General features: G+C 51.8%; 10 protein-coding genes across 10 annotated transcripts; 3 read left to right on the forward strand and 7 right to left on the reverse strand.

Moving 5' to 3' along the window:
- Window positions 1-296: 296 nt before the first annotated feature.
- Window positions 297-1,888, forward strand: BU24DRAFT_483890 (uncharacterized protein; the record flags this gene model as incomplete). The annotated part of the gene is made up of 2 exons (XM_033533303.1): window positions 297-1,071; window positions 1,143-1,888. The coding sequence occupies 2 exons, from the start codon at window positions 297-299 to the stop codon at window positions 1,886-1,888; spliced, it is 1,521 nt and encodes a 506-aa protein (XP_033382349.1).
- A 246-nt stretch (window positions 1,889-2,134) lies between these two features.
- Window positions 2,135-2,913, reverse strand: BU24DRAFT_425011 (putative dUTPase). Its single transcript, XM_033528640.1, has one exon. The coding sequence runs from the start codon at window positions 2,806-2,808 to the stop codon at window positions 2,224-2,226; it is 585 nt and encodes a 194-aa protein (XP_033382350.1). The 5' UTR covers window positions 2,809-2,913; the 3' UTR covers window positions 2,135-2,223.
- A 1,545-nt stretch (window positions 2,914-4,458) lies between these two features.
- BU24DRAFT_483891 (Clavaminate synthase-like protein) lies at window positions 4,459-5,733 on the forward strand (the record flags this gene model as incomplete). Its single annotated transcript, XM_033533304.1, has 2 exons — window positions 4,459-4,632; window positions 4,681-5,733. 2 exons carry the CDS (start codon window positions 4,459-4,461, stop codon window positions 5,563-5,565), a joined length of 1,059 nt encoding a protein of 352 aa, XP_033382351.1. The 3' UTR covers window positions 5,566-5,733.
- A 452-nt stretch (window positions 5,734-6,185) lies between these two features.
- Window positions 6,186-7,818, reverse strand: BU24DRAFT_250913 (SET domain-containing protein). Its single transcript, XM_033522380.1, has 2 exons — window positions 6,765-7,818; window positions 6,186-6,678 (listed from the first exon to the last, which is right to left on the reverse strand). Exons 1-2 carry the CDS (start codon window positions 7,559-7,561, stop codon window positions 6,342-6,344), a joined length of 1,134 nt encoding a protein of 377 aa, XP_033382352.1. The 5' UTR covers window positions 7,562-7,818; the 3' UTR covers window positions 6,186-6,341.
- A 473-nt stretch (window positions 7,819-8,291) lies between these two features.
- Window positions 8,292-8,839, reverse strand: BU24DRAFT_434857 (L-PSP endoribonuclease family protein-like protein; the record flags this gene model as incomplete). The annotated part of the gene is made up of 2 exons (XM_033530054.1): window positions 8,292-8,653; window positions 8,797-8,839. 2 exons carry the CDS (start codon window positions 8,837-8,839, stop codon window positions 8,292-8,294), a joined length of 405 nt encoding a protein of 134 aa, XP_033382353.1.
- Window positions 8,840-9,542: 703 nt separating this feature from the next.
- BU24DRAFT_250778 (uncharacterized protein) lies at window positions 9,543-10,199 on the reverse strand. The gene has a single exon (XM_033522379.1). It carries the CDS (start codon window positions 10,020-10,022, stop codon window positions 9,693-9,695), a length of 330 nt encoding a protein of 109 aa, XP_033382354.1. The 5' UTR covers window positions 10,023-10,199; the 3' UTR covers window positions 9,543-9,692.
- On the reverse strand, window positions 10,163-11,002 carry BU24DRAFT_350876 (adenine phosphoribosyltransferase; the record flags this gene model as incomplete). Its single annotated transcript, XM_033523662.1, has 2 exons — window positions 10,163-10,317; window positions 10,432-11,002. The coding sequence occupies 2 exons, from the start codon at window positions 11,000-11,002 to the stop codon at window positions 10,163-10,165; spliced, it is 726 nt and encodes a 241-aa protein (XP_033382355.1).
- Window positions 11,003-14,139: 3,137 nt separating this feature from the next.
- On the reverse strand, window positions 14,140-16,729 carry BU24DRAFT_425017 (phosphoribosylformylglycinamidine cyclo-ligase). Its single transcript, XM_033528641.1, has one exon. It carries the CDS (start codon window positions 16,418-16,420, stop codon window positions 14,273-14,275), a length of 2,148 nt encoding a protein of 715 aa, XP_033382356.1. The 5' UTR covers window positions 16,421-16,729; the 3' UTR covers window positions 14,140-14,272.
- A 1,485-nt stretch (window positions 16,730-18,214) lies between these two features.
- On the forward strand, window positions 18,215-20,449 carry BU24DRAFT_464732 (P-loop containing nucleoside triphosphate hydrolase protein; the record flags this gene model as incomplete). Its single annotated transcript, XM_033532225.1, has 2 exons — window positions 18,215-20,033; window positions 20,091-20,449. The coding sequence occupies 2 exons, from the start codon at window positions 18,215-18,217 to the stop codon at window positions 20,447-20,449; spliced, it is 2,178 nt and encodes a 725-aa protein (XP_033382357.1).
- A 554-nt stretch (window positions 20,450-21,003) lies between these two features.
- On the reverse strand, window positions 21,004-22,563 carry BU24DRAFT_314236 (uncharacterized protein; the record flags this gene model as incomplete). Its single annotated transcript, XM_033522860.1, has 1 exon — window positions 21,004-22,563. A coding segment is annotated over one exon (1,560 nt), but the record flags the coding sequence as incomplete, so codon positions are not given.
- Between the last annotated feature and the right edge of the window lie 737 nt (window positions 22,564-23,300).

Here is a 23,300-nt window from a genome sequence, read left to right on the forward strand (position 1 = left end):
CATAATTTGGCAATTCTGAAACACAGTTTTTGTAAAGCTTTTATTGGTTTTGCACATGCATTCACTCTCTTGGGACGCAAAGTGAATGCTCCTAATCAAGAGACTCTTTCACTCACTTCACTGTCAAAAATTTGTTAACAACAAAAAACGTCAATGCGCCGTTCAGGCGACACTTAACAATTTCTCACAACAAGTCGAATTGGAATCACTATGGGTCCTTTCAGATCACAGCATTTAAACGCTCTCCCTGAGTCGTCGTCCATACACACAAACCGACAACCACGCCAACAACCACGATGAAGATCACCGTCCCCGGTGATGCGACGGACCCAGAACAACGCACTTCATTAGAACCCTACATCCTAAAGTCAGAGACGAAGATGAACCTTGGCCCTGGAAAGATGTACAAGAGGAATGCTGTATTCGCAAAAGGACCAAATGGTGAAGCGCCCTTTTTGACCAAGGGCGAAGATAACCAAATCCTTGTCTACACTGGGTGTTTCAACCCACCACACCGGGGCCATAGAGAATTGCTGATGCATGCGTTTCTGAGTACGGACAATAAGACAGTCGCAGCCATCATAATCCCCACATCCGAAGGATCCTGCCGACAAAAAAAGGACGGCGAATTCGTTCTGACCCAGAAACAAAGGACCAAACTCCTCCGAGACCCATTCCTCGACAGAATGAGCTGGGTCTTTCCAGGGGAGTGGGATCTAAAAAAGAAATTCTTCCGTACATTGAAGAAGTACGCCAAGGCAGATGGATTCGACATATCGTTCGTTGCTCTGAAGGGTTCTGACTGGGGAAGCCGAAATGGCTACCAAGGATGGGAATACGGAGATGGTAGCATGATTACTAGCGACTTCACGCGGCCCGCATGCTGCTTAGACGCGGGATCGTACGGGAGACCCATCCAGCTTCCTGGTCTCGGTCGTTGGGAGGAAGAGCGACCCCAACCAGAGAAAGCACGCGACATCGAAGCTCCCTCGTTTTGCTGGAGGGATAAGCAATGGTGCTGGGCTTTTAGATCGGTGTTTCCAGAAGTCGCGGGAGTAGTCTCACTCCAAGGTATGTTACGACATGGAGCAATTACAAAATGAGTAGTTGGAATTATTGACCTGTACTGACCTGGACCATAGAACTCGAGCAGATCCTATCCTTCGATTCAAGCCTATACCATCTTTTACTACACTGTCACCTCAGTCCCGGCCATACTTGGCGGTGCACAAACTATGACAAAGACGGGCATTGGCTTCGCTTGATACCATCAGGACGAAGATACCCCACAGATGACCGTTTCTGCTCCGCAAGCTCCACTGCCATTCGCCGGAATCTCAATGCATACATGAAATCCCCCAAAGACAACGATTCGCTTGCCATGCATTTGAATCTCAAGTCGACTGTACGTGCCATGAATGTTGGATTATTGATGCACTTTGCAGGAATCTACGACTCTTGGCCATTCGCCCCCGGTGTAGAGCCGTCCAACTGTTCTCTCAATGGGCTTGAGGAAGAATGGAGATTGACATACATATCTGACACCGAGCTTCAAGAATTGGTTCTCGGATCGAAGAGGGATTTGTACATGGCGGTAACCAACCCCCAAGTGCAAGGGAAATATCTGAAGATATTCGACCACCAGAACAGGACTTTGCACTCGGTACTAGTTAAACTCCTAGAGAGTAGGATTCAACGCTACGAAGAAACTAAACACATGGAAGAAGATGAACACCCCAAAAAAAATGAATGCCTAGAGAATGTCCCATGCGGACAAGACTCGAACCCGACTCCAGCAGTAAATCAGAGTCTAGTGACCGACCGCCTTGCACTGTACAAAATGTTCGACTATCTAGTAGCGGGGATAGAGCTTCAAGAACCATCTTGAGGAGCTCCCAATGTGTTCTGGCATAAAATGGCACCATTTTGTGGAAGGGTCGGTATTAGTATTCATAGATCGTCACTATACACGCGGGACCATCAGGCTTCAAATGGAATGACGGGGGTTGATATCCGTGTATCATTAAGGACCTTGTGTATACATCTGTGTAAATTGAAGAAAAATAGAGTCGAATGGAAGTATATTCAAATGAAATATCTATACTTGTAACAAGGACTTCTGTCCTATATGCTCGCCCTCTCAATGCCTGCCTATAATTTCACTCTATGCCCATAACATCCCAGATCTACACCCATTCTAAAGCGTCTGTCACCTAGTTTCCCCTATGACCCGAACGCCCGACCCTGATACACCCCATCATACCCGTCAACACTCTCACTCATCTCATGAAACACAATCTGCGCAAGCTTCGCATTTCTCATCAGCCGCAAGCCATGCGGATTAACAACCTGCAACATAGCACCAACAGGACCTTTATACCCACTGTCCATGACCCCGGCGGAGATCAGGGCGCCCGATCGGAAAAGTGAGCTCCGAACGAAGATCTGGCCCATGAGGTCGAGGGGCATGTCGACGAGCTCATTAAACTCGACGAGATAGGATCCGTGTGCGAGTGTGAGGTGGTGTGCCATGGAGTTATCGTCGTTGTTGGTGCCGTTGGTGGCGCGTGTTGCTGAGTTATCACTCGTAGTCTTGGAGGAAAGGTTTGTTAGACCGCTTCGAAACGGTATCTCATTCGTTGTGGCCGTTTTTCGAAGGGCGTTGTCAAAATCGACCGTACCATTGGAAGACCATTGTAACACTCGCTTTAGAGTCAAGTCGACACCGCAAGGCTGTGTTTGATGCTTGATGGAGATGAGGTTGGTAACGACTTTACGTGCCACTGCGATTCGGCCAGGGATGATCATCTTAAGAGATGCACAGGTTCAATGATTAAGTGCTCCAAAAATAGACACAAGAATTTTATGAATATTGAATTGATTGAAAATGAATCACGAAAATAGACTATTCTCTTCATCAACTTTGATCGCGACATAACGCATGTGTTGCAATGATTGACCACGAAGATGGCGCGAAATCACGAGGCGGTATCAGATATACTCCAGACCTCAATCTCACATCCGTCGAGGTCAAACCGTCGCGGTAAATTTAGCATTTGAAGGCCCTATTACGTAGATTATGTGGAGAACTTGGGATCGTTTCATTTCCAAGATACTCCGTAGTGTAATGGCTACAAGGCTACAGTACTACACTGACATCCGTACAGATCTCATAGTTGTTGCATTTTAGAAACGAACCTTGGTCCTACACTTCGACTATTCTACCTTTTGAAACAAGACTGTCATCAGAATAAAAGACATCAGATGACACGGCATAATTACTTCTTCTGAGCTTTAAGTCCTCTGCTCAGTAATTTCCATAATGGGAATATCGTAGCAATGCAAATCTAACCCCGCAACTCGCAACAAAACTAAATCATTCCGCGCGCGCATTGCAAGCATCATATCCAACTACCACCCAATAGCAGCCTCTCGGGACCATGGCGTCTAATCGGATTGAACATTGACGTATTGATAAGATTATATCAATTCCGTTTCTCGATCGTTAACAGTACGGAATCGCTTGCCTCAAAGATGATACTAAACTGTGAAGGGGGTTAGCTGGATAGCAAGATTACTACATTGGGCTAGCGGATTTTGCATTGGGGTTTCACTTCCGACGAATTGGGCGATTGGGACAAGTGGTTCCCCAGACGTCATGTCGTCCGTTCGGATGCTCAAGACAAGATGGATCGTGAGTATTGCTTTTAGCAAGTTTGAAAATGCTCAAGTACAGTAGTCCAGTTATATATGAAGGCTATTCTGTCAGGTTTTGTAACTGAAGCGGTGGGTGGGATTCATCACTGTTAACATGTTAAATTACAGCTCGATACTCACAACAAACACAGGTTATCAATTCCAAAGCAATCGATTTCCAATCTCAGACATTCCCCCACAATCAGCTCGGCTTCCCGCGGTTCAAGGCCCCATTTCCCCATCCTTAAGCTGGGCCAAAGCATGTCCACGTTCGTCATTGGTCAAAATACTCTACCCTGATTCGCCATTCGATCTTGGTGCTTCTAATATCAGGCGATCACATTGGACAGGATTGAATGCCGATGGTATGCTATGCTAGGCTAATCCCCAGCTTTTACTCCGTACGCCACATGCCTTGATGCTTGTATTCACTCCGTTATAGCATTCGGAGTAGAAGGCTGTGTCTGCAGTGTTGTTAGAGCTGTGAGATTGGTGAGATATCGGTCATAGGGAGAAAAGGTAAAGTATCCGATTTGTGGAGAGTAATCCGATGGAGATGCTGCTTTGAAGATGCTGGACAAGCAAGGGTGAGTATTTCAATATATAAAGACCGCAGATGTCTAGTGGAAAGGTTTCGATATAACAGTCAACTTGGAATCAACATCTTCTAGAAAGATAAACATACTAAAACTCCTACGCCACACTTACGACTACTATTCACTACTTCATTCCTTTTTATCTTTACCAACTAAATCAGCAATCATGGTTCAAGGCACATCGACATGGGACTCACTAGACATGTCCCTATATTGGGGCACACCGGAGGAGAAGGCACAATTCTGTGCGTCACTGCTCGAGACGCTCAAGACGAAAGGAGTTGCAAAGGTGAAGAACCACGGCATCCCTGACGAGCAAATCCGTGAATTGTTTGACGTGGTCAGTACATCCCCCCTCATAGAGAGGCTTGATCTAACCGGATCACAGACACGCAAGTTCTTCGAACTACCCTACGACGAGAAGATGGTAGCCAAACATCCACCAACATCAAACCCAAATAGAGGTTACAGCTTCATCGGCCAAGAGAACGTCGCCGCCATCAGCAAGTACGGCAAGGCCGAAGTCAAAACACACGACATCAAAGAAACCTTCGACATGGGCGCTTCCACCGACCTCCTCGAAGCCAACCGATGGCCCACACCCTCCACCCTCCCCGCCTTCCGCCCCTTCATGGAAACCTTCTACACCTCCGCCTTCGCCCTCGAAAACCACCTCCTCTCCGCCCTCGCCCTCGCCCTCGACATCTCCCCCTCAGACCTCCACACCATGCACTCGGCCGCCGAAAACGAGTTCCGCATCCTGCACTACCCGACCGTCCCCGCCTCCACGCTCGCCGACCCAACCGCAACCCGCATCGCCGAGCACACCGACTTCGGCACCCTGACCCTCCTCTTCCAAGACTCCACCGGCGGCCTGCAAGTCGAGGACCAGCAGCACCCAGGCAACTTCCACGATGTCCCGCCCTCCGTGTCCTCCGACCTCATCATCAACATCGGCGACTCGCTCCAGCGCCTCACGAACGACACCTTCCGCGCCGCGTGCCACCGCGTGACGTTCCCCGCCGCGGTCGTCGACGACAACGGCGTCGAGGTGATTCCCGGGCGGTACTCGGCGGCTTACTTTGCGAAGCCAAACCGCGCGGCGTCGTTGCGGCCGATTGGGCGGTTTGTGAGCGAGGAGAGGCCGTGCAGGTATGGCGACGAGACGGCGTGGGAGTGGAATATGAAGAGGATTAAGGCGCTGTTTCCGGCGGAGGCTCCTGCTGCTGCTGCGGTGACGGCGACGGTGGCGCCGACGGCGGTTAAGGTGTAGATGATAGTATAGTTTTTCTTTCGCGAATATAAAGTTTCAATTGGCTTTCTCCCTCTAAGTTGTCTACTTTCCTCTTTTGCGCCCGACGTTGTACTGACTTTGCGTGTAAACTATGTGGAACGAGATATAGATAGGTTCAGTACATCCCCCGTCCGCCAAACGCCCTAAACACCCTCTCAAGACTCCACTCCTCGTCCCTAGCGTCACCCAGGAACCCCAGGTCTCTCAGAATCTCCACCGCGAGGTCTTTGTGCTCTTCTGCGGTCGCGACGTCGTGCAGGATGTAGTGTGCGCGCGCGAGGTTGATGTGTGTGTCTGTGAGCCTGTCGTTCACCCTGAGCGTTAGTGAAGGAAAGGGTATGAGAGAGGGAGAGAAGATGGGAGAAAAGGGGAAGGGGGGAGCTGTACCTCCTAGAAAAGCGAGCGTCGCGTACAATGTTACTATCAACATGCACATGTATCATATGAAAGAAAGAGCACACGAAGACGGAGAAAGGAAACCACAGAGTAATGAGATAGAGGGAGAAGGAAGGGAAACGAAAGTAAGGTAGGGGACAAACTTACTCATCTCTCCATGATCATCTTCCCGAGCCAGCCCTCGGCCTTTTTGCCCCGGCTCATCTGGCCCGGGAGCATGTTCATGGAGGATAGGATGCTGTATCGCCAGCCCTTTGCGTCAATCATCTTCCTTGGGGAATGGGGAATGGGCTTGAACGATTGTGCAGAAACAACAACAAAAGTCCCCAGGATAAAACTCCAAAGAAACGCAATCAAACTCACATAGGCGTCAACCCCTCCTCCCCAATCAACTTCACAAGCTCCTTCCCCTTCGCTATCGCCGCCTGATACCTCTCCTGCTCCCACAACCTCTGAAACTCCATCTCCCCCTCCTGGATCCTCCGCCTCCTCTCATCCGACTCTTCGATCTCCTTCTTGGGTCGCGAGCACAGGCTACAGTCGCACTCGAACCCCCACTTCTTGAGCTGGGATGCCCGGTGCGGCGTCGGCGTGCCGAGATACACGTACGAGATTGTGATTTCCTCGCCGGGCAGGATGGGGCGGTAGGATTTGAGGGCGATGGAGAGGGAGGTCGCGGAGAACATTACGAATGAGCTTTTTTCGCTTGCGTTAGCATACACACGACCTTCTTCACATATCGACGCTAGAGAAATGGGGAGATGAGGGGAGGGAGGGTGTACTTCGGATCACAAGCATGATTCACCCTCGACACGAGCGGGAACACGGCCCTGAAGTTCTCCCCCTCGAACTCGGTCCCGAACGAATTGGTCAACATGACGTGTTCGTCCTTATCATCCACCGTCTCCTCCCCCTTCTCCCCCTCCATCTTCGACTTCGACTGTTTGCTCCCCGCATGCTCCCCACTCAACCCCCTCACCCGCCCGGGATCCCGTAACCCATCGACCCCCCGGCGCAGCAACTCGAGGCTCTGCGAGGCGGTAAGCGCCTTCTCGATGCGATTATCCATGACCACGTTCGCCTGGTCGACCATGAACGTCTCGTACTGCGCGATCCTGCGCGTCGCCACGACGCCTTTCCCCTTGCCGGGGATATCCTCGACGGCGTACGGGCGGGAGGTGCCGAGGAAGTCCTCGGCTTCCGCGTCGGAAGGGAAGAATTGGAGGACGGGGTGTTCGTCCAGGTGGGGGATTGCGAGCCCGGCGAGGGCGGGGGTCGTGATGAGGGAGAGGCCATTGAGGAAGGAGGGGGCGGAGGTGTAGGTGCAGAATTTTAGGGAGGAGTTTGAGGCGGAGGTGTGGCAGAGGGGTGGGGTGGTCCAGGGAGCGTGGGAGGAGGTAGAGGGGGGTTTGGGGTGCGTGGAGAGGTAGGCCTGGGGGTTGAGGTAGCCGGTGGAAGGGTCGATGAGGTCGTCTGGGTTGACGGCGCCGAGGTTGGAGGAGCTGCTCGCGAGGATTGTTGAAGGGAGAAAGAAGAGGAGAGAGAGGGAGAGGAGCGAGGGTTTGGATGGTGATGGCATGGTGAATTGGTCGTGGAGTGGATCTGCTTCCGGTGGTTTGTTAGTCAATTGCGATTCAACTAAGTCGTCGAAAATACATCGTCACAATTTCCGGGGGCGACGAAGTCTGGATATCACAGAAGGTCGATGTTTCCGAGAAGTGAACACCTTTTGTTGTTTTGCTCTCGGTTGTGATGGTCCAGGGATCTGCACGTCATGTGTAGGCAGTTATTAGCCGCATAGATTAATTTCTACATCCCGCTGTATATACCAGACGACACCTCGTGCTGAGCAATTCTTGGGGGGTGATTTATTGACTTTGAGTATAGGTGCTTGGGTAGGCGAGTTTCTGGGTTGGATATGGTGTGTCAATTGGACTTGGTCGCGACGGAAAGTAAGTCGCCAAGATCGAAATGGGAATTGGTAGATGGACGACCCTGGCTGGGATCTTGGGAGGTATCGCGTCAAACATAGAGAATCGACGGTGGTCCAGGTCGATAACAATGCTATCAGGGAAGGTCAATAACTTCGTCAAATGCAACAAGGTAGGTGGACAATAACGCATTTCCATGCCAATGTCTGGCAAATATTCCTTTTTTGTTTGGACAGTACACACACAGTACACGAAGTCCTTGGTCCACCCTCTCCTCCAGTGCAACTTTTCCTATTTTCAACAGCTCACATCCTCCATCGTCTCGTTCTTCTCGCCGACAATCTATCCTACAAAGCCGTCAACAGCAAATATCAGGCACTACAACCTGGCAAGCTCACCCTGGTACGCAATGCACTCGATCTCGACGGGCACGTTCTTGGGCAGCGTCTTGACGGCGACGCAGCTGCGGGCGGGCTTATGCGCGAACCCCTTCTCGTAGACGGCGTTCATGGCCGCGAAGTTGGCCATGTCGTCCAGGAACACGTTGACCTTGATCACCCGCGTGATATCGCTGCCGGCCTCGGCCAGGATGGCCTTGATGTTGTCGATGCAGGCTTGCGTCTTCACGCCGATGTCGCCGTCGACGAGTGCGCCGGTCTTGTCGGCGGGGATCTGGCCCGAGACGTAGATGTTGGGGCCGGCGACGATGGCTTGGGACTGCGGTGGGAGGGGGGTTAGTGCTGGGGATTTGTTCTTGGGGTTGTAATTGCGGGGGCAAGTAAGGGAGGGAGGGATGAGGTGGAATTGACATACGTAAGGGCCAGCAGCTGTTTCGTAAATTAGCAATTGTGGATTATCAACGACGAGAGATGAGGAAGCTTACGAGGGCAGGCCTCGGTGGTGAGGATCTTCTTGACGTCAGACATGGTGTTGGATGTGGTGGAGAAAGGGTAGCGAGTGGGTGCAGTGAGGTGGTGATGCAATTGGAGTCGAGGGAGGACTGGACGGAGGGAATTGCTGTGTTTAAGAAGTCTGGGGAGGTGTTGTCGTGAGAGGGAAGTGAAGATGTTACGGCATTGCATGGCTACTCTCGGATGGTGATGAATGACTATGTTACTATGCACACTATGTATGTCACTGTACACTGTGTAATGTATGTGAGTATACCTCAGTCCGATGGCGGGGGACCCTCCAGCTTCCGATCCCGGAATCATCCGAAAGGGGACTAGCGGAGGGGTAATCAACTCAGGAAATTGTTGTACAGCATCTGCGCTAAACCGTAACAGGACATGGAGAGTCGGATACCTACATGGACACGCACGTCTTTACGAAAGATTCTCGTTGCTGCTTCACGTTTTGCGACGGGGAAGCATTGGTCTTATACCGAAGCCTTTTCAGGGTGCTGATGATGTCGTTATAAATAGGAACAATGCTCTTGATAATGACGGAAACGTTTTCATCTGGACTGCATGCATTTGAAAATACTGTGTAAGGTATCTGATGATTTGCTAGCGTGGTTGGGGCTTCGAATCGAACTGACCAAACTTTTTATTTTCTCATCTATGACAACAAACATCAATCACTACTGAGCGCTTTTTCTCCAAGATATACGCCCAGATGCAAGAAGATATTCAACGTATTTTCTCTCCAACTCAAGTAACTGTCTATAAGATAACATCTCCGTGAATCGTAAAACGGCATCTTTTCTCCTTTTCAAATAAGAACAGAGATATTAAGGGAAAAATCTGAATCAAAACGGGGATCCGCAATCCCATCCTTCTATTTGTGCCAGCCCCTCCTGCTCGCATCGGAATAGGAAGGCCGTTGCCGCGTCTGACCCGCATGGTCCGGACTCGACCAGGAACGAAAAAAAGGCGCACAATGCTTCCAATCGTGGCATAGAGCGGGAAAATTCTCGCGATAAATCTCAGCAGCCAGTATTAAGTTCGATCCAATGCCTGAGCATTGTGCCACAACGTGTTGATGCCTAATGTCTGTGCGACATGTGTGCGGTAGCTTTTCCCATGGCAGATCGGACGAGACGAGCGATCTTCCCTTGCGTTGAGCAGGCAGCAAGCAACAACTAAGAACCCTCCAGCGCCGTCCCATGCTAACCGTGTCTATAGAATCGTATGGTTGAAATTGAATAATTTTGTGTGTAATGCTGGATCAGGAAACATGCATGATCTGATCCAGCGATGTGGTGTGATGTATGTGCACATGCTGCAGGGTTTTGACGTAATAATCCCTTACTGTTTCGCCTCCTGGCTCGACAGGAGGGTGTAGACGGGGGCATCGAGCTTCGCGCGGCCCTTGAGGAAATCGAGTTCGAGGATGAAGACGTAGCCAACGAGGGAACCGCCGAGCTTCTTGACGAGCGAGCCGGCTGCGGATGCGGAGCCGCCTATATTGTACGTTAGTTATAGTGATCGAAGGTGGAGGATCGGCGTGAGGTGGGGTGATCATTGAGCCAGAAAAAAAAAGTAGAAAAAAAGTGTAGGAAGGAGAAAACACATACCAGTAGCAATGATGTCGTCAACAATCAAGACATTCTGGCCAGGCTTGATGGCATCGGCCTGCATCTGGAAGAAATCCTGGCCGTACTCCTTCTCGTAGCTGGCGGTCTCACATGGGCCGGGGAGCTTTCCCTGCTTCCTCACGGGGACGAAAGCAGCACCGAGACGCAGGGCCAGGCTGGGGCCGAAGAGGAAGCCGCGAGCGTCAAGGCCAACAATGACGTCCGGCTTGGTGGGGTAGGCAGAGGCGACGTGCAATTCGAGGGCGGAGATGAGGTCCTCGTGGGTGGAGGGGTTGGCGAAGATGGGGAGGATGTCCTCGAACAAGATACCTGGGGAGGGGAAGTCGGGGAATTGGCGGAGGGCACCTCGTAGCCTCATCTGTGCACTGGCGAGTTTGGAGGCGGCGGAGGCACCGGTGGAGGAGAGTCCTCTTTGGGAGGCATCGTTGTTATCGGCGGATGTGGTGGTTGTTGAGGAGGTGTTGTTGGTGTTGAGGATGGTGGGGTCAGGCTTGTGCGCGGGCGGGTGAGAAGATGTAGCGTCGGCCTGGATGGAAGGGGAGGAGGACATGTTGAAGAAATAGAAGAGAGGAAGGAGAAGAGGAGAAGAGGAAAAAAGAAAGAAAAATGGATAGGGATTCGGGATAGGGAGAAGGAGGATGCGTCGAGTGTGGTGGTTGGTGGTGGTGGTCCCGGTGGTGGTGGACAGAGTAGATTAGGTGGACGGACAGGGCAAGGTTACAAGTTACAAGTTACAGGGCAGGCCAGATAGGCAAAGCAGGCAGGGTCAGGGTTGTCAAGGGAATTCCGTAATAGAGTCAAGGTACTCGTAAGGTATGGTATGGTATGGTATGGGGTTATGATTCCAGGTAAGGCAAAAGGCAGGGTTTGGGAAGAGAAGGAGAAAAAAAGGAAGAAAAAAAAGGACAATTGACAGGGTTTGGGATGGCGGAAAGAAGTCGGTGAGAAAATAGAGTGTCGTTAGCTCAACTACTAACTACTGAACTCTACTGTACACAGAACGTTACCATGCTTTACTCTACTAATTGGGGGTTCTACGGAATACACGCCGTGTATGGTTTCAAGACTTCATAGGGAGGCTGAATAGACTATGAAAGACAAACAAGATAAGGGAGGTAAGATTCAAGTGCCTATTGTGGCCTAATCGGTGGTGGCCGTGATGGTGGTGAAGAGAAAGCGACCGATTCGCTGTTCTCTTAGTCCAGTAGATTAGAAGTACTAGGGACTCTAGATACTCTAGATAGCAGTGTTATTGTTGTTATTTTGACGGTTTAGATCAAAGGAGAGGTAATTCTTTGAAATATTTACCTCCCATACATTGAAGACCTGATCATTCAAGATCCATAATATACCTACATAGTACGTATACTGATACTACTCATACTGTCTAGATACACAACACCAGCATGCGCCTATGGTATCAGTAATAATCTAGGCATCAAGCACTCCGTAACTATCTTGTATCTTGTATCTTGTATCTATCCTTTGTGGTAGCCACTAACTTCCCAATACGCCATAGTAAGACATTATACGCATCAACTTCATGCATGCGCCGGAGCGGGAGATGCCCGCCGTCTGCTCATCCATTCATCATTCGTCATTCATCACTCGCCATTCGTATATTATCGACTTTCTTCAAACGTAGCCCCTCCATATAATCAACATTTTTATTCTCGCCAGCATGTATCTCCCAGTCAGCAAGGACTATTCGTGATGTTGTAGTCATATCATACTCACACTCCCGTTGCACACACCCCTCTCGTACCACCACCCTCTGTACTCCCTTTGTAGTCGAGTATGTATGTACGTATGTGGCAACCCTGTCGCAGGCTGCAGATGCAGATGGGGAGACTCATGTCTCGATGCCCCTCGACCTTCTTTTGTGGAACGAACGGGCGCCGGCACCGATACGGTAGGGCATCATTGGGGGGCAGTATGGCTTCAGTCTAGGCGCTGTGCTTACTACAGTACTCCAAGATTCAGATGTATCTTCTCAGTGTGGATTACTCGTGCGAGTATTTGTAGATGTGTAGTGTCTGGTTTTTTCTTTTCTAGGTATTGTTTAATCATCGCCATGAATGCTGTATTGTATACATTGTAGTGGATGCTCAGCTCGCCATGATCCCTCCGACAATCATTAGTTATTGTACGGTTTGTTGAGTCGCAATCCCAGCGCATGTACGATTATCTTTCAGCGAGAGACTAGAACACGGGCGCCTATTGAACCATGATTCGTAGTGTAGGGGTGGATGGATGTGGTGGATGTGGTGATTCATACTTCGTTACTCGTAGTGGTGGGTGTTGTGCGGCTGCCCCTCCATCCATCAAGCTCTCCCTGTCCTGTTCCAGTCAATACGTGTTGCCCCTCAGTAGTAAGAGGTACTCACCTAAATAATCAATCAATATCAACATCGATAGTCTAGATACTCGTACAATTCCCAATACAATTCTACGCCCATATCCAATATTCCTTTCATTCACCACCAACCAACCATCCCTCCCTCTCCATCACATAGTAGTAACTACACCGTTCCAACCTACACACCACCCCATAGACACGACGCAAACAGAGCTGCTTTAAACCCCCGATGACATACCATCCCCCGTTCTCCGTACTCGTACATACACAGTACTGTCCATTTCACATGCAGTGGGTCCCATCCATCCTCAACAAAACGCACTGAATCCTCCCCTCCCCCGCCGTCAATGCGATGCGCCGCGCCCACCATGTATCCCGACCATTATTAGATGGGGCTGGATGTGCTGTGCGCCACGCAAGACACACCGATTTGCCTGACACATACATATACACATACACGCACATATGCTTGCACGTACACAGTAGACGTGAATGGTGATATGAAAATGTGTATGGAGTATGGGGGTGTACAGTCTGACGCACGCCATACACACCGTTCTAGAATACACAACGACAGCTACCCCTCCACGCAATACTGCTCACCCCTCTCTCAACACTTCTCAGAGGGGAGATGCACCACATACATCATACAACCATTCAGCTCAGATGCGTAATATGAAGCGCAGAAAACCTTCCAGCCCAACCATTCGCGCCTCTAACCACCGAATCAGGCAGCGGAAACACGGCGCTCCATTCAGATGCGCCGCCTGTCTGTGTTCCCTTTTGGGGAGATGGGATGATGGATTCGTACGTGAGTCCACTTTATATAGGTACTGTAGGCTCAACCAAACGCTTGTAAAACATAAGTTGTAGTAAAGCTTATTTATGGGTTTAATTTGGTCCCACTATCACTCGGGTGATCTCCATTTTATATATGTAACTACCTAGGTACCTGACATGGGAGACGAATGGTCGGAGAATGGTGACTTGCGAGACTTACTGAGGCCTATAGACCATTGTTGTAGATGTAAGTATACTTTTCTCTCCACGTAAGATGGGGTAAATTTTTGATTCTAGTCTGACTCTGTCACTTATTCATACGCTGTTGAATACTTCATTGTCTATGTATAGAAGACCGGGGGTTTGGGTTGTGTTTTACTGTCGGGCTATGGGTAAGTCTATACAAGTCAATATACTAATGTTGAAATCATGAAGCCATAGGACCAACGACTATAATTATATCTCTATTAGCAAGATGAGCTGTAGTTCTCTCTTATTCTTGGGATTAGGTTTAAAAACATGATGATGGGTATCGTATGATACGATAATTGGGGGTTGATCATCGTGGGAGTTAGATATCATTTCTTACTTGAACTATATAGGAAATTGATTTTGATTCGGCCTTTAAATATGATGCCGTGACAAGAAAGCAAGCAAACAGACAAGTGGTTTCTCACACTTCTACTCCCAAACCTGCATGTTCTTCACCACGCACTCTTCCTCTCCCTCGTTCCTGTTCACCAGCCTTCCAACCTCATACACGCTCTCGCCGTGCTCCTGCAGAATCTCCGTAACTTGTCTCGCGTTCTCGGGCGACACCGCGACAATCATGCCCAACCCCGTGTTCCACGTCCTGCAGAACTCGACGTTCGCGATGCGGCCGGCCTGCTTGAGCCACTTGAACACCGCGGGCACCGGGTACGACCTGGCGTCGACCTCGGCGGCGAGGGACGACGGCAGCATGCGGGGGATGTTCTCGAGGAGGCCGCCGCCCGTGATGTGCGCCATTCCCTTCACGAGACCCTTGGAGCACACCGCGAGGAGCGGCTTGACGTAGATGCGCGTTGGGGCGAGGAGCGCAGCGCCGATGGTCTCGCCGGGCGTGCTGGACCAGGGGGCCGCGTCGTGGAAGGAGAGGTTGTTGACTTCGATGATCTTGCGGACGAGCGAGAAGCCGTTGGAGTGCACGCCGTTGGACGCCAGGCCGAGCAGGATGTCGCCGGCGGCCATGGCGTTCATGTCCGGGAGGATGGTCGCGCCCTTCGCGATGGCGCCGATGGCCGCGCCGCCAGCGTCGTACTCGCCCTCCTTGTAGAGTCCTGGCATCTCGGCTGTCTCGCCGCCTATGAGCGCGGCGCCGGATTGTCGGCACCCGTCTGCGACGCCCCGGACGAAGGCGGCCGCCCCGGAAACGTCGAGTCGGCTGCAGGCGTAGTAGTCGAGGAACATGAGGGGTTCGGCGCCCTGGACGACGAGGTCGTTGACGTTCATGGCGACGAGGTCGATGCCCACGGTGTCGTGCTTGCCCATCTCGAACGCGATCTTGACTTTCGTGCCGATGCCGTCAATGGCTCCGACTAGGATCGGCGGCTCCTTGTAGCCTGCGCCTTGCAGGTCGAGGAGCCCGCCGAATCCGCCGATTTCTGCGTCCGCGCCTGGCCGTTTGGTGGTCGCCACGGAGGCCTTGATCTGCTTGACGAGCTCGTTGCCGGCGTCAATGCTGACGCCCGCGGAGGCGTATGTGAGGGCTTCTCCTGCTGGGCGAGTGGAGTCCGTGGAGGGAGTGGTGACTGTTGTGCCTTCTTCCGCGGGTTGGAGGAGCTTCCAGTCGCATTCGATGTTCTCCTTCTTGAACTCTGCGAGGAGATGCTCGGCGATGGAGTCGAAGTTGTGGGTGGCCAGGGCGAGGATGGTGGGTCCGGCGCCAGACAGGCAGATTCCAAGGAGACCTGGGTGTGATTGGGGAGTGACAGACTGGAGGATCTCGGTGAGGCCGGGGATGAGGCCCCGTCGGTACGGTTGGTGCATCTTGTCCTGCATGGCGGTGTAGATGACCTCTGCGTCTGGGGGCGAGTCTCCCAGTGCGGAGGTAAGAAGTGCGAGGCGCTGCATGTTGAAGATGGCGTCGGCTCGCGAGAGAGTCGTGGGGAGGACCCCTCGGGCCTTTGCTGTGGAGACCTCGAAGTCTGGTATTATGCATATGCACTTGATCTCTGGGGCCCATTTGAACTTCTTGAAGGATCCAATGTTGTATGGCGGCTGGGGAGGTTGAAGACCGGTGTCGACACCACCGGCAGGTTCTGGCAGCACTTCACTGCGAGGAATCTCAAGCCTCTCGGTGTCCTCGGGGGAGAGTTCTCTGAGATATGTTCCGACGAAGCCTCCGTAGAGCGCGGCGGCGACATTGTCGGGATGGCGCTCCTCCATGAGGCAGTAGTCCAACATCCTAGCTTTTGAGAGGTTCAATTGTCCGACCACATTGGCCAAGTTGACGCCGGCGACAATGGCTGCGCCTGAGGAGCCCAATCCTCGCCCCAACGGAATGGGGTTCTTGATGTGGACATGGGTCTCGCTGGGGAATGCGCGGATGCCGTTGCATCGAAGGACGTAGACGGCTGTTCGGGTGATGAGATTGTCTTCGGCAACAAGAGGAACGGAATTGGCGCCGAGGCCTTCGTAGGTGATGCGACAATTGAGGGAGTGTTCAGAGCTTTCCTTCTTGGTGATCTGGACGGAGACCTCGAGGTAGACGTTGAGGGCGAGGCCAATGACGTCGAAGCCGGGGCCAATGTTCGCGGACGAACAAGGGACTTTGATGAGAGTTGCCATGGTCGATTGATTTGCGAATTGGTAGACTGATGGTTGTGGAATTGAAGAAGGTTGTGACTCAGGCGCGTAGGAGGGGCGGAAGCACGGAGCGCTGAGGTGGGTCTAAGATTTGTGCCTTTTTATAATGAAAGCAATGCTGGATATGTGCACTTTCACTGTGTCGTTTGGTTAAAGGATAATGAATGAAAAAGGCCCCGAATGCAGATTGTAAGGCCTTGGGACTATAAACGGACCATGATTCAAGTAACGAGATTCAACAAGATATGAAAAGACCCCAAGTGAATGGGACGATAAAAAAAAAGGTCGCCCTAGTGGGAGGAATTGGGAAAATGGCGCTAACGGAGAACAGAAAGTTAAACCTCCGATGGCGGGGTTTCGTCCTATCGATAAGAATCTCTTTCGATAACACGGACCATGTCACTAGTACTAATTAGGCCATGAAGATGACTAACGATCGATGATGACTGTTCCACCTTGTACCTCTGCTTGTACCTCAACACCATCTTCACACTGACCATACATAGACACACACAAGAACGAGATACTGCAAAGCGTATGTGATGCTGAAACACAAAGTATCCCCACATGTCTGCATACCCTCCAACAATCTTATCCGTGCATTGCGGGATTGCTCTGGAGCGAGTGCGAATATGGTTGACTCAAACATGACCAGAACAGAACAATGCAATCTCAAAGCAACCCGAACAGCAAACGGGAGAATGAATCACTAACCCCCTGGGACTTTCGATAAACACCGTGCAGTCTGATACAAAGCTTTGCAGAAACCAGCGCGCGCCAGTAACAGTGACAGTGACAGTGACCGGACAGCCTTTCAGCCCTTCTCCTTTGTTCCGGTGAGCATAGACCTAATGAACGTACGGTGCGGCATTGTACACTCTCAGCCTACTGCCTATTACACCGCCACGCTCTACCAATATCTACCAGCCAGGCACATGCAGTTCGATGGAGTCAAAATCTTGTCTCTGATCTCAACTCAAGGCTGTTTCGCGTTGTTCTTGCTGCTGCTAACCATCATCTTCCATCCTCTCACGTCTCTCCAACAATCAAATCAGTACCTTGACGTGTCATACATGCGCCACGGCAACTCAACCCCCCAGCTTGCATCCACTCACATCAACTCAGCTCCAAACTACAAGTTATCAAACCTTGCACATCTGCACTACATCTGCACATCTGTACATCCATCCGCGTTCATCTCCTTGTCTTGCGGCTTACTATTGCACTTTGTCTCAACCTCCCTCAAAGCCTTGTCTTCTTAAGGCCCTCTCCGCCCTACTACTCACCTCAACCTACCTCGTACTCTCCCTACTTACTACTTACCTACCTACTTTACCATCTAGGAAGAACATCATTAGGCAACTGCCTCGCTGCCTGCGCTTGCTGCCTACCAGTACCTCCCTCTCCACTTCGTCCAGCCCGGTAATTCATCTCCCTGCTAGCACTGCACGGCTTTCCGATCTCTTCCTTTCCCTAGGCAACAAACCGCTCACTCCGTCATACCTCACCCAGTCTGGTCAGCCTGATCTACAAATATCAACTTCGCATCCCCCGCCTTGATTCTCCCACGTCTTCTTCCATCATTCTTCCAACCTTACTTCCACTCTCACTATTTCATCGTGGTTCCCACCATACACTACCTTTAGCGTCAACTGCCAACATCCCAACACTGTCTCTCGCTTTGCGCACACTCTTGTCGCTGATATACAATTCATGTCTTCTCGTGGCCGCGGCTTTCCTCCTCGGGGAAGAGGGTTTCCGTCACGTGGCAGAGGTATGCCCATGTTGGCCAGTGACTGGGCTAATCCCGAGGCATTTGGCACGCCCCAACATATCGAGCCAGATTCGGCCTCCGTTTCCGAATCAGAATCCTCGTCCGAGGACGAGGCCAACGTGATCAATGGCGTCAAAACCATCACGCTCAACGGGAACGGCAAGACGGATGTCGCCGCGGAAGATAGCGAGCCGGAGGAGGATTGTCTTCCAGGCATGAAGTTTGGGCTGAAGAACCTGTACTCGGGCAAGGAGGACAAGAAAGGCCGTTATCAATGGCAGGATAAGATCCCCGATGATCTTGGAAACCCCGCTGAGAATGACAAGACAGCTAAATGGGCACTGCTGGTGAGAAATGTTAAGGTCTATGGCGATCCAAGGAGAGTCCTTGCCATGCACTCCATCGTGGTTCAGAGTCCACTTCTTAAGCGCCTTCTTGCCAAAGTCCTCAAAGGCTACCCGGGCGTCACCGTCGGCCTTCAGCGACTCGAGTTTTCTGGCAAGTTTGAGCCGCTCATTCATCGATGGACGGAGCTTCAGCAGGCCATCTCCGAGTTGAGCGACGATACGGAAGAGAATAGAACCACCAAGGCCCATGCAGATCTCTTACAGGAGGTGCTGATCAAGGAGTTCAAGACCCTTATCGACGAATCCCAAGATATGAAGTCGAAAAAGGTCATGACATATTTCCATTTATGGACGCTCTTCCAGCCCGGAGCCACCATCTACACTAGGAATGAAGGACAAGAGACGGCCTACTCCCTCCTTGATACTAAGTATGGTCAGGATGCGAAAGGCGTCCCTTGCTTTTGGTTGACCTGCAAATACGTCGATTGGGACGGGGCCAAGTTCGGTTCACAGAAGTGGAATATCAGCATCCCAATCTTCACCGGAACGAGACACATCAATCAACTTCGAGCATTCCCCATCCAGTACCATCACGAGGCCGAAGCCCTGCGGACTCGCTTGATCGAACGGGGCGCCAAGGTTGAATCGCTCGCTGGGCCAAACTACCGAGCGTACTCAGGCATTGGTTGGCGCATGGGTGCTTTCGGGTCCAAGGACAAGTACAATGTCAAAGGCCGAATTGTCATTGACACACACGGTTGGAATCGATTTAACGCTAGCTACGCTATCTACGTGAACTCGCTATCTCAGAAAGACCAGGTGCCGGCTAACGGCACAGACTCCGAGGAAGACTCATCCGACGACGGCGATGTGTATGATGGAGAAGATGACTGCGACGGTGGCATGCCGATAGACGGCCACTTTGCCGACGAAGAGGATTCCAAGCGCGCCCCACTCACCACAGAACAGAAACTGATCTGCACTCCTTTGCTACGAGGTTATAGCTTAAAGCAGAAGCTGTGGCTGAATTTCTTCGTTAATTGCGTAAAGGAGATAGAGTGGCAAAAGGACGCGTTCGACCGTCTGGTGCTTCCAAAGAACCAGAAGGAATTGATTCTTGGATTTACCGAGTCTCAACGGAAATATCGTGAGACTTTCGACGACGTAATCGAGGGCAAAGGCCGTGGCATGATTATTCTCTTGACTGGGCCGCCTGGAGTAGGAAAGACTTTGACTGCAGAGTCCGTTGCCGAAGAGATGAAGGTGCCACTGTACATGATGTCGGCGGGCGACCTCGGTCTCGACCCTAGACGGCTGGAGGGACAGCTTCAAGACATTTTGGAAATGTGCACGAGGTGGAACTCTGTCCTACTGTTGGATGAGGCAGACGTTTTCTTGGAGCAGAGATCGCTGCACGAGTTGGAGCGGAACAAACTGGTGACAATATTCCTGCGAGTACTTGAGTATTACGAAGGTGAGTAGTGTTTTCAGTTCCAGATCTGTTTCATGCTCATACTGATCGTTCATTTAGGCACCATGTTCCTCACGACCAACCGAGTCGAGACCTTTGATCCAGCTTTCCAGTCGCGAATCCACATTTCGCTCGACTATCAGGAACTGTCCTTGAGCTCGCGTCGCACCGTCTGGAAGAACTTCCTCGAGTCGTTCCCAGAGGAGCATGCCATTCACAAGACCGAGCTAGAGTCACTAGCCCAGATGAACCTCAACGGTCGACAAATTAAGAATATCCTTAAGATCGCTCGTCTTTTGGCCACTCGAAAGCAGGAGAAGCTCAGTCACGACCACATCGTCACCACGCTAGAGGTCACGCAGCATTTGCATAACGAGACGCAGTTCTCGGAGAGGACCAGGGGAAGTCTCTATCATTAGGCAGTGAGCGGGTTGCGCATTTCCATGGCGTTCTTTTCACTTCATCCAGTTCTGAGTGAGCATTTCTTTCGTTCCGGCCAGGGTATCATTTCTTTTGGTCGGCTTATCTTTCCTACTGGGCCAAATCTCAACAGCAGGCGATGGGTCTGTTTTCTTAGTGAATCATAGCAGTGAGTATGAAACTGCCAAAGCTTGGTCACTCGGGAATTTTCATATTATTGGTAGCATGCATAGCATATGTAAAGCTTCATGAACATACAGAATCGTGTGATCTACATGCTCGAATGACCACTACTAATCCCATCTGTCACATACTGCTGAACACTCACTTTAAACATACCCACCTCCAATCCTTCAATATTCCCCGTCCTCGCAACCGCACCTCCCGTCCCATCAGCACCCACAGACGAACCAAACACACTCCACCCCTTATCCATACCTCCTCCAAAGATTCCCTTCACCCGTCCAGTATGATCGCCCACATCCATACCATCCGGGAACCTCAACTGAAATATACCCGACTTCCCCGTCCCAGGAGCCACCTCGAACGCCTTGTACGACATATGAACGTACGCAACGAGTGCCACACTCCCCTTAATCCAAGCCGCCGCGTCAACCAGCCCATCACCCCCCTCAACCACCAACATCGTCCTCTTCGCACCCAGCACGAACGCCGCGACATCCTCCTCCCCCTTCCCCCCACCACCCCCATCAAACACCCTCGCCAGCCCCGCCGTCGCATCCTCAATCTCCCCACTCGTCGGATAAATCCACGCGACGATGCCCTTCGCGCCATGCACGACCCTCAGCATCGCCATGACCAGCTCCTCCCTCCCCGTCGGCCACCTCGTCCAAAAGCTCCCCTCGTCGAAGAACGCCTGCGGCACGCCCCATATCGGCTTCGTCTGCGGCTCGTGGCCCCCGCTCTGCTTCAGCCAGCCTTGGAACGCATACAGTGCGTCCACCCGCGTCGAGATGTCGAGGAACGGGTTGCGGACGTAGGAAGGGTAGTCCGGGTCGTTGGCGTGGCAGTTGTCGCAGCCGCAGTCGCCGTAGGTGGTGTTGCAGGTGGTGTGGTAGACGGTGGAGAAGGACGTGTTGACCGCGATCGGGTAGACGTCTTCGAGGATGATGTCCGCGGCGCCCGAGGTGTACGCTTCGAAGTGGAAGTTTGCGCAGTTGAGGACTAGGGAGACGGGGTGGTAGGGGTCGAGGGAGCGGATGTGGGCATAGGAGAGGCGGGTTGCGTTGAGGGGGTCTGAGTGGCCGTCCGGTTCGTCGGCGGTGTAGTACAGGAGGAGGGAGGGGTGGTGTTGGAGGCGGGAGAGTTGGAGGGAGACGGAGGTGGTATTGCGGTAGGTGTGCCGCATGTCGTACATTACGTAGAGGGAGAGGGAGTCGCAGATGGTGAGGAAGCGATCGAAGAGGGCGGCGTCGAAGGGGTCGGAGCCCCCTGGCGGGACTGGGTGGATGAGGTTGTAGCCGAGGGAGCGGAAGGTGGTGAGGTTTTTGGTGGAAGATGTGTTGGTTATCGTGGAGGAGATCCAGTCCCAGGAGGTGTAGAAGGAGTAGGGGAAGAGGGTCTTCCAGGTGCCGTTCGTGAGGGAGGATTGCGTCTGGATGCCGCCGTGGAGGTTGTCGATGCGCGCGACGGAGCCAGCGTCGTTTCGTGGTGGGAGTACGCTGACCTGGGCGCCAGAGTAGTATGTCTGAAGTCCATCTGGGGATGCGCCTATGGCGTTAACGGTCCATGGGTGTGAAAGGTCCGCTGGGAAGGATGAGAGGTCGAACTTCACGACGTTGCCGGTCGTGTTCACGGGAATTCTAGTCCAGTTCACGAGGATGGCTTTCGTCTGGATGTTCGTGATCTGCACGTTCATCCACGTGAAGGGAACCTTTTCGCTCTTATTTGCGGCCTTGTAGTCGAATGTCTCGTTCTTGTACGCGGTCCCTGCGGACGTTTGAACCGGCGTGTCTATGATGAATTCCCCCTTCTTCTCGCCCGCGAGGTAGAAATTGTATCGCGGATAGACCCGCAGATCCAACCTCGCATGTCCATCGACTGGTTCAGGAGGGTAGAGCCAACCCCCGGGATCAAAAGATGAGTTCTGTAGTTCCCAGAGCGGGCGAGCATCAGTAAAATATGACGTAACGTTTGTGATACCTTCCAGTTGAAGGCAGACCAGCAACTCACGGTCTCTTTGTATGCTTTACCGCACCATATATCCACTCCGGGCGGGTTGTTGAATTCGGATTGTGCACTTGCGCCCTGTATCTTGACAGGCCAGCTCCAACCCAAGAGCAATTGAAAGAAAATCGCAGGTAGCATGACCGCCAACGAGGAGAAGGACAGCCAGAAGAAAAGCGATGGCATCGCGAGGAGATAGGGTCCCCTTGGACCGGCTTTTATTTATCCGGCCGGATGAGGGGTGGAATAATTTAGATTGGTTGACTTTCAGTATTATCTTTCGATCAAGGTCTTGGTTCTGCGGAGGGGATCGAGCTGTTGCTGCACGCAAGGGTGGGTCGCATTATTGCAACCGCAACGTTCCTTTCGAGGTCCGAACTACCGTTCGCCACGCTCCAATCCGTGCAAAGATCGTCGCCTCCTTGTGACTGACGTGCGGTACAACGATGCTGGACTCGACAGTCGATTGCTGCGAGATGGTAGGTGTAACGGAGCTATGGCGATGGTGTACGTGATGGAACGGTTGTAGTGGTTGGTCTTACGCTTCCTTCTCCCCATTTGGTGAAGACCGAGAGCTCGTATCTTGTCACGTGCGAACTTTGAACGACATCAACTTCGTCAAGGAGGGACTTGTTGCGGTGTGACTAATATGAAAACATGTCG

The sequence above is a fragment of the Aaosphaeria arxii genome (genome assembly GCF_010015735.1).
Source record: "Aaosphaeria arxii CBS 175.79 unplaced genomic scaffold BU24scaffold_6, whole genome shotgun sequence".
NCBI classification, from domain to species: Eukaryota; Fungi; Ascomycota; class Dothideomycetes; order Pleosporales; genus Aaosphaeria; species Aaosphaeria arxii.